This window comes from Perognathus longimembris, chromosome 5 (genome assembly GCF_023159225.1).
Source record: "Perognathus longimembris pacificus isolate PPM17 chromosome 5, ASM2315922v1, whole genome shotgun sequence".
NCBI lineage: Eukaryota > Metazoa > Chordata > Mammalia > Rodentia > Heteromyidae > Perognathus > Perognathus longimembris.
Genome location: NC_063165.1, coordinates 83,232,051 through 83,241,939, shown reverse-complemented (window position 1 = coordinate 83,241,939; position 9,889 = coordinate 83,232,051). Strand labels below are relative to the sequence as shown.

Here is a 9,889-nt window from a genome sequence, read left to right as displayed (position 1 = left end):
ATAGAGAGAGATCAAAAAAAAAAAAAATTCACCCTCAGAATGGCATAACACTGTCCCTAGAGTCTCACAGAAAAATGACCCATCTCCTCACTTGTTAATTGTGCAGGGTGCAAGCAACAGCCATGCAAAGTATGAGCAAAACTGGGTATGTTACAAAGTACCATAAGTGTATTAGGGCCTGCACCTTAGATCAAAAGTAGGCAATCAATTCCATGGCTCAAGCTACACATGAATCTTGCTCGGACCACACAATTTAGCTTTAAAATATATACCAGCATAAATTAATGGCCTTTGCATGCGTGCACGTAACACAACCTGGTCAACTTCATGCCCTCTTTATGGCTGGTCCTCGATGCCTCTCTCTGGTTCACCTCCTTTGTAACAGTGTTTAATAGGATCCATTATGCGTTTCCATCCATGTATGATGTATTTCAATCATCCTCTCCCATCATTCCTCTCCATTTTCCTCCCCCTGGCCCCATGCTTGGACAACTTGAGATAGTGCCAGCAGTTAAGACTTCCAGGTTTCATCTACTAAGCTGGATTTCTCACTGCAGCTGGGAAACAGTTCCTCCTGTGGGGGCGGCCAGCTGGGGCCCGGCTCCTGCTTTCCCTATAGACCGGGTCCCAAACGGTCACTGTAGCCCTGCAACACTCACCCCTCCCTTCCCTCACCCTCCTGGCCACACCCCTCCCTACCCATGGCCTCCTTCTCCTGTCTCCAGTAACTGTCTGGACCAAGAAGTCGGGGAGTCCGCTCTCCTCTTCCAGGGTGACAGTGAGCCACTTGAGTTTCCTTCTAGTATTTAATACTTGCTTTACCCACTTCAGTTGCCCTAACATTGGTCAGGATGTTGCTCTCCACATTCAGATCCAGAAACTCAGCCTATCTTCCTAATCCCAAAGCAAGGACTCCCAGAGCCTCGGCAACCCCTTTCCTGTCCCCTGTCAACGGATTCTGAAGGAAGCCATGCAACCAGAGGAGCTAGAATGAGCCCCAAGGGGGCCTGGCTCAAGAGTGCTCGGGAGGGGATCAAATAAACATCTTCCCCAAGTATGGAGTCCTAGGTAAATGTGGCAGAGAAGCCATGAAAGCCGTCTATGCCAGGTGAAGAGAGAGCCAACGATCTCCACCCTGAAAGAGCGTCCTCCCCTCTCTCGAGGAAGGAGGAGAGGAAGCCAGACATCTTAGGGACATCTGGGTAATGGAGCCTAAATGTCCATTCACCGTGTTAGGTGTGTGTGTGCGTGTGTGTGTGTGCCACTGTGTCCACTGGGGACAGAGAGCACTCACGATGAGTCATGGTTCTGTTTCTGGGCTCCAGCTCCTGCAGTCTGGCGTAAATGGAGGCCTGGGGTTTTACAGCCGCTCGGTCACCTGGGAAGGAGACCAGGCTTGCCTCGGCCTGGCATGGATGCGTTTTTATCACCATGTGAGCACGGGCTTCGCCTGCCAAAAGGCTGTTTCTCAGCTAGAAAAATAACATTCCAGTGTGGAACTAATGTGGGTCTTGAGTACATGAAATGCCAGGCTCTAAATGTTTGTCGTAGACAACATTGTCTTGTGTTTCCTTGCTTTTTTATTGTTATTAGAAGGCGATACTATACAGAGGGATTGCAGTTACACACGCCGGGCAAAGAGTACGTTTCTTTTTGGACGGTGTCACCCCTTCCCTTGCTCTCTCCCCCCCCCCCCGCCTGTTTTTCCTTCCTGGCACCCTCACAAGTTCTTCAGTTCATTTTCTTTCTTTTTTTTTTGACAGACAACTTTAGTTTTTGTTCATAATCATAAACTTAACTCTGCAATCCAGCTAGACTTGGAGGGGAGTAAGGAAAACATGGAACCCAAAGAACTGCAGTGAGAGCACAAATGGATTACAGGGTTTTTGCAAGCAGATGGGGCGGAAGGGTGCTCTCCAGAGCTACGAAGGAATGGTCTGGTGGTTATGATAAACCAAGTCAAATGTGTTAGAGTTGTTCGCAGTCGGTAATGGTCACCTTCTTGCTGGTCTTGCCATTCCCGGACCCAAAGCCCTGCATGGCTTCCACGATTTCCATGCCCTCTTTCACCTTCCCAAACACCACATGCTTGCCATCCAACCAATCAGTCTTGACAGTGCAGATGAAAAACTGGGAACCATTTGTATTTGGTCCAGCATTTGCCACAGACAAGATGCCGGGACCTGTATACTTCAGGATGAAATTCTCATCTTCGAATTTCTCTCCATAGATGGACTTGCCACCAGTCCCATTATGGCATGTGAAGTCACCACCCTGGCACAGGAATCCTGGGATAATCCTGTGAAAACAGGAACCCTTACAACCAAATCCTTTCTCTCCAGTGCTCAGAGCACGAAAGTTTTCTGCTGTCTTTGGAACGTTGTCTGCAAATAGCTCGAAGGAGACGCGGCCCAAGGGCTTGCCGTCGGCGGCAATGTCGAAGAACACGGTGGGGTTGACCACGGCTGCGGCAGCGGCGTCTGCTCTTCAGTTCATTTTCGACAGTGTCCAGTGAGTACTACTGCTGTGATTGTTCACCCTGTGTCCCTCCATTTCTGTGCTCAGTCATGAGGATTAAACTCAAGGCCCGGCACTGTCCCTGGGCTTCGTCGCTCAAGGCTGGCGCTCGACCAGCGTGGCCCACAGTCCCATCTCCGGGCCACGAAGTCTCTAATAATTAATTGTCTGGCAATGTAAAGCACACCAAGTTCTTCGGGGGCATTGCTCTGCCCATGTGCTGGGAGGGGAGGATCAGCACCTGCGAGGGGGAAGAGGGGTCGTTCTGTGTCTGTAAGCTGAGGTTGCCTGTGGCTCTGTTTCTGTTCATAGACAATCTTCTCTCTCAGGCAGCGATTCCAGACTCCCTTTACCACCCTCGTCCCTGGCCTCTCTAGACCTCGCTGTGAGCCCATTGCCCCGAGTCTCCCCACATTTGGTCCTGCTTGCCTCTGTGGCCTCCCTCCAGACCCTGTCTAGAGAGAGAGACACGGCACGCTTTGCACCCCATCCAGGGAGCAGGGCGGATCGCGCGTGGCACCAGGACTGCCCGCCCCGGACACAGCACACAGCAGTGAGGAAGGGCGGGAGAGGGGGGGAGTTGGGGGGGGAGGGTGCTTGTTCCCACCCCCCAGCCTGTGGGAACCATCCTCATCCGTGGCTAAAAACCCCAGCTAAGATCTGCACCTGTGAGGTTGAAACTTACCAAACAGACTTAGCCAGGATTAAGTTCTGGAAGACACTTAGCAGTTGAGTCAGAACCATCGTCCCTGCCATTGTCTCTCACTGGAAACGCGTCAGAGACCTTTCATCTCAGTGGCCTCAAAATAGCTTATTTCAAAAGCAACCAGATAGGCAACAAGGGCAAAAAAAATGCATATGAAGGTAATATTATCTAATTGAGATCACTATCTCATCAAATGATCTGTTTTTTTATTTATAGGTCCAAAACATAGTGTTGGCAGGAACTTCTAGATAAAACATATTGCCATAAATCCATAGGATTTCTTGGTCTTTTTAAATGTATGCCTATTATCATAAGGTGATGACTTTGACATGAAAAATTCTTCTACTATAACCTTTTTTCTCTCATTCCATGGGGGTCTTTAAAGTTTGGGATCTGGAGTCTGTACAAAGTGTAAATAATACTGAGAAACTATGCCTTGTGTGAGCAGCAATATATATCCCAGTGGAAAACCAAACTCTTAGGATGGACTGATAGACATTCAGGAGGTGTTATGGATATCCAGAGAGAGAGAAAGTAGGAATAAAGCATGTGTGCACACACAATACCGTGCAAGTCTATGTCATGAGAGTTGGGGAAAGTAGCAGAAGGCAAAGGAAAGAACTGGAAAACTCCTCTCCCTCGCCCCTCTTCCCACTCCCCTCTCCCTGCTCAACTACTTCACAATTTTGCCAAACATTGGCCCTACTTCTAAGATCTCTTCAGACTTACGCAGGAACACTGTTACTTACTCGTGCTATTCAGCTTCCAAATGAAGAGCAAAGCCCACGCTCGTTTTCTGTGCCTGAGTCAGGGAAAAGACATCGGAAAGACAGAACTAGGGAAACTAAACATTGCCTCAGGGCACACAATAATGGTGTGGTTCGAGTAGGAGCCATGAAGTCCAAGCTACTAGGCGCCAAGGTCATTACGTCCAGGAAGGGAATCGTTGTAAAGACTCTCATGAGAAGTCAGCAGACTTTCTGTGACACAACACACTGGCACATCTGATATTTTTCTGGGACAAAGGGAAACATACATGGTCTCTCTCTCTCTCTCCTCAGAGAGTTTGAAAGTCAGGACTGTTAGCAGCCCAAACAATTTAATCCATGTGTGGACAACGCAGAAGAAGAGCATTTGATGAACAAAGTGTCCCTTTTTCTGCAACACAAGGGACCCTTCTTTTCTAATTATCATGAGTTGACTCAACAAAGAGCAGTAGGAGAAGCAGCTTTTGATAACACATTGTTGTTTCCTTAGGAAAGGGGCCAGGTAGGGCGAATATTGAAAAGAAAGAACCAGGATACATATAACACCAGACCAGGCTGTGGACTCTTACTTCGAAGGAGCAAAACCACGTACATCTCCTGGACTGTCATGCTTCTGGGCCTGCAGCAACAGGTTCTCTCCAAATCATGCATAATCACATGATCTTCCCCACATAGAGGACTGACACCTTTGTCTTACTCGTGCTATTTTCTTTAAAAAGGTTATGTTTCACCAGACGTACAGTGTTTTGGAGACTATTTTAAATTCTAGTCTACTATGTGAAAACAAGTTGGGGGTCCTCTTGTGAAATTCTTTTGGACTTCAGTTTGGAAGTCATGTCTTTACATAAGCCAAAGGATTTTATGTTTCACAGGTTCTTTTCCCCCCAACAACTAACATCTCGTTCATTTCTGTAGATACTAGACAAGAAAATGGCCACTGAGGTTTGTTTGTGTTTAATGTTTTACAGGGATTTTTTTAATATTTTGTTTTCTCTCCACTGAAACATCTATTTTGGTAGATATTAGGCAAGAAAATAGCCACCACTTCCATTTTGCATAGTTATTTTCTGAAGTGTGAAAGAGAGATGGTGTCTGAAGATAGTGGTGTTGGAAGAGGTGGTTAAGTAAACAGGGAAAACGCGCAAACAGAACACCCCAGCGTGGCGTGGCCACAAGAGGGGCGGGAGACACATAGAGAGCTGCACGCCCGTGGCTCTTCCCTGCACATTCTCACATGCTGCTGAGAACCAGCACTCCACGCTCCAGAGCCCACGGCCTGGGTCTGCATGAATCTAGGCCGTCTTGACCCTGGACCCCCAGTGGAGCGGCACTGATCAGCGTGTTCCCTAAACAGAACTGATCACACGATGCCTAGGAGAAGAAGTTCCCTCTAGTGGACCTCAGCAGTGTTAGTCCAAACAATGAAGAATGAAAAGAGCGGCTGTACAGTGGTAATGGAAAAAAGTAAGCTTCGGAACCTTTTCCCGGCTATAGTAACCTCCATGCTTGGCCTGTCTTCTGAGACTATCGGGACCAGCCAGTGGACCTCAGGTTGGTCATCAGGCAGGTCGCCGGGTTGGTCACGGAGCTGGTCGCTAGACCGGCCGCCTCCTTTGGGTGACGGGGCTGGAGGGCACCACACTACTGGTTTGTTGTTAGACTGGCTGCCTCCTTTGGGTGACGGGGCTGGAGGGTGCCCCACTACTAGTTTAAAGGCTTCCCCCCAGCTTCAAACTTGGACTTGCACTCGCTCTGCCAATGCTATCCCTTTTTGCACCGGGGGTGTCTTAGGCAGCACCTTAGTTTGGCCGGAGTTTCATCCTGATGAGGCACTAGGTCTTACAGAGCCTGAAGGACATTCTCTCTTGATATGGCCATGGCCACCACACCCATAACATCTCCCTCTGCTTACCCCATTGGCTGTGGCAGGAGCGGGCTCCTCGTTAAGCGAGGCAGTCAGCGCCTGTGTCCAGTGGGTCTGAGTATTGAGATCCCGGCAGGCATATATCCAGCTTTCTAGAGGTTTGTCTTTCATGCCTGCACAAACTAGCTTATGGTCTGGGGCCATTCCGTCCCACACCAAAGACCTGACAAGTTTGTCTATCTGAGACCAAGGAGCCTTCACCTGGATGCTTTCCTCCACCCTCTCAATAAATGAGACGAGATCCTCTGTCACCCCCTAAGTAACTTCTAATGACATGGTCCTTGAGGGTCCCTTCCCTAAGGATGTCCATCACATCCCCAAGGCCCACACTCGCTTCCGGTAGGCTGCGGGAAGATAGATCTGTGGAAAGTCAGTGACATGTGGATTGGCGGGCCCATACATCATTTCGAAGGCGATGGGGATTGGAGGATTGTTTGCATGAAATTTCTCAGCCTGATCAGAGCATGCATTCCTAAAGGATGCGCACCACCTCTTGTAATCTTTCTTACCAAGCACGGTCTGACCTACGCGTCTCCACGTTTGTGCATTGGAAAACCGGTTGCTCAGGCCACGGAGTAGGGCGTGAGCCCAAGGAGAGTTTGGTCCCTTCTCAGTGACCATTTTCCTAAGATCTCGGAACTCCTTGACTTCCTCGGGTTTCCACCCAGCTGTGATGCTTGCTACATCGAAGTCTACCGTCTCTATACCTGGTGGAAAGTCCGGCAGCGGCTGATCGAGCTGTGGAACCGGCCACGCTGGCGGTGATCCCGATGAAAGCAGGGCGGGCCATCGCGGGTTCAGGGCGACCCGTCTGGTGGGGGAGGCGGGGAGCGACGGCGGAGGCTGCGGGCTGCCCCCCTCCCTGGCCGCGTGTCTCGGGAGTGCGGCGTCTGGTCCAGAATCCCGGAAAGTAGGCCCATGATCGAGATCGGCCCGCGGCTCCTCCGCAGGCGGGTCAGGATGGGGCATCAGGCCCTCCTCCTGCAGGTCTGCAGGGGGATCTCCTCCTTCTCCCCCAGGGTTCTCCTCCGTGGCTCCTGCCTGCCCCAATGGATTCTCTCCTGTAGAAAGCCAATCTTTGAGAGAGGTGATAATTGGAAAAAATCACAAGAGGGAGGTCATCTCCTATCTCCTCTTCCTTGCCGTCCAGCTCCCTCCCCAGCTGGTCCCAGGTTTCCCAGGAAAGCGGGTTAGCTTTAACCAACCATGGGATGGCCTGGGTCAGCTTCTCCCAGATCCGCTTGATGGTAGGATCTGAGATGCACTGTCCGCTATTTTTGACCATGAACCATAATACCTTAACCGTTGGTTCATTCCACTTGCTATGCGCTTGACCCATCTTAGTGGGATCTCTCCTCCAACCCAATCGCTAAACGCAGTCTGTGGGGATACTGCAAAATTCCCAGCCGTGTGATTCACCCCATGTTGGGCACCAGATGTCGGGACCTGGACGATCCCTTCCTCCCCAAATTCCTGGGAGAAATGTCCAAACCCCAAAAACTATGAGAGAGCACTCGGCCTTGACTTCCGCCCGCAGAAGGTGAAGGCGTGCTCTCGTTGGGCTGCGTTTAGCCAAGGAGAGTGAACTACTGAAATCTCCCGCCCCTGCCCCTTCTCACCTGTTGGCGATCGGCGCAGAGAAAGGAAGACTCCAGGGAGGCAGTCTGGGGTTTTGAACTGAACTCCTCTCCCAGGGGGCGGAGGGAAGACTTTTATTACAGTGGGGAAGGCGGGAAGGCAGGCTCTGCTAATTGGCTGAGCCAGGCTGTCTTGGCCAGAGTGGTATCTTGGGACTCCCCCCACGGGCTGACGTCACGCCCCAGTAGGACCGCCCCTGGGCACCGGCGGCGCCATCTTGAAGGCATCCACATGGACCTGAGATCGAGACGGAAGGCGGGCCAAGCCAGAACTACTCTTTCCAGTTCTGGACCCGGAAGGCGTAGGAGTGGCTTCCGGCCATTCGGTCCCAGGGCGGGAGGAGGGGAGGTCGATCGGGGACCGCCCCTCTACATATCCAGCCAGCACCCCCACAGGAGGAAAGATCATTCAAGCATAGGAATCGTTTTAGCCAAACAGTAGAAGTAAGCCCAATAAGTATTTACTACTGAAAATTCTAAGTCACAGCTTAAACACGTTTTGATAAGTTCATGGTTGGATCCATAAGAAAAGCTGGCAATAGTACACATCTTCCAGTTGACAGTGGTAATGATGTCCTCACACAAAACAGAGACTTGGACCTTAGAGCTACAGGAGGCCTGTGGCTTTGCAGAGGAAGAGAATAAGGCCCAAAGAGCCAACGTGATCTGAGCCAGATCAAATACTAAATAAACATACCATGGTCAGCTAAGGACTCGGTTTGGTGCATGAACAGGCCTCCATCCTCAGTTCTTGTGCCTTTCTCCAACACAGTGTTTGCTAAATCATGTCCTGGGGTACACAACTTTCTCTAGCAGCAACTTAACACACACACACACACACACACACACACACATCTATCTATAGTACATACACATATGTATGGGACCTATGTATTGATCACCAAACTAGAAATTCTAAGCAACCTTGCAGTAAAGACATATGTTCGACTCAACTGATATTTACCTGACCTGGAATTATTAGCACACTATGAAACAAGGTCTGCCGCCAGACCTTACTTGTGCCTTCACTCCCCTCTGAGCTTCACTGGTTTACTTTTCTCAACCTAGAACATTCCAGACAGACATATGGACAGCAAATAAAACAAAAATAGCCCAGAGTATGTGCCAGCTGGGTATTTGTATGTCTCCTTTGGAGAAGTGTCTATTTGGACGTACCACCCATTCTGATCAAGCCTTTCTTTTTTATTTATTTAAGCTACCGAGTTTGGGGGATTCCTTCTGTTCTCTAAATGGTAATCCCGTTTGGATGCCCTTTATTTCTTTCTCTTGCCCGATTACTACGGCTAAGACTCGCAGCACTGCACTGAGTGGAACCGAGAATGGGGCCATCTTCGCATACACTTAGGATCCGGGCTGCCGCAAAGAGTGTCCACCGCCCGCAGTAGCCCTGCCTCTCCTGGTGAACAGACAAGGCAGGCTCCGTCATCCACGCGTCAGTTATGCCATGCTAGGTGGGCATGTGGCTTGTGGTTTATGGTAGTGCGTGCAGCCTCCATATGGCTTTAGGAGACATCTCTGGATGACAAGGTAGCGAGACGTGGCCGTGAGATGCTTAATACAGGCGTCTGTCTGATTGGCTAAGGGGCATCACATACCTTGCACGTTATTGCACGCGTGTGTATCTGGGCATGTCTCTGAGGGTGTCTCTCTGAGTGTGAGGGAAAAGATCCAACCTTACCACAGACAGGTGTCCTCCAAGCGTCCCGGCTGCACACCAGAAAGATCTGTGGGCGACTTCTCGCTCTTTCCTTGGGCTGTGACATCCGTTCGCTCCCGATCCCTGGCTCCCGCTTCTGCTCTCCTGGCCGATGCCACAGTGTGCCCCTCCACTGGCTCTCACTTCCAGCTGGACTAGGTGGGGGGGTGTCAGCAGCTGCCAGGTGGGGAGGTGTCAGCAGCTGCCGGGGCGGGGGTCGGCCCCCTCCCCTTCAGACTGCACGACTCCTCTCTAGCTTGCAGAAGGTCCCCACCGGCCCTCTCCACAGGCACGTACTCGAGAGCCAGTTGCAAAATGAATCTCCTCCGGTGTCTACCCACAACTCCATGACCCTACTCTCCCCGTTTCTGTGGAGAGTGCTGGTGAAGCCCAACGCCCTGGACTTGCACCGATTTGGTGGTTTTAGGAGACATAAAACTCCTCAAAGCTTAGGCAACATTCAGCCCAGACCTCGGCGTGAATAATCAGTATGCAGGTTGCTTCTCTCTCGTCCACTCCTGAGATGGCTGCTAAATTAAATAAACTCCTGTGATTATCTCCATCCATGGGATAATGCAAATGCAAATGAAGTTTACACCTCCAACCAAGGGACCACTGCCC

At 50.5% G+C, this 9,889-nt stretch overlaps 1 protein-coding gene across 1 annotated transcript; it reads right to left on the bottom strand.

Annotated features, from left to right (window-relative positions):
* Positions 1-1,768: 1,768 nt before the first annotated feature.
* Positions 1,769-6,058, bottom strand: LOC125351142 (peptidyl-prolyl cis-trans isomerase A-like). The gene is made up of 3 exons (XM_048345861.1): positions 5,903-6,058; positions 4,688-4,692; positions 1,769-2,485 (listed from the first exon to the last, which is right to left on the bottom strand). The coding sequence occupies exons 1-3, from the start codon at positions 6,056-6,058 to the stop codon at positions 1,969-1,971; spliced, it is 678 nt and encodes a 225-aa protein (XP_048201818.1). The 3' UTR covers positions 1,769-1,968.
* Between the last annotated feature and the right edge of the window lie 3,831 nt (positions 6,059-9,889).

Excerpts from the sequence above, each read along its gene's own strand:
- LOC125351142 (XM_048345861.1), bottom strand. The coding sequence starts at position 6,058 with ATGGCCCCAGACCATAAGCTAGTTTGTGCAGGCATGAAAGACAAACCT.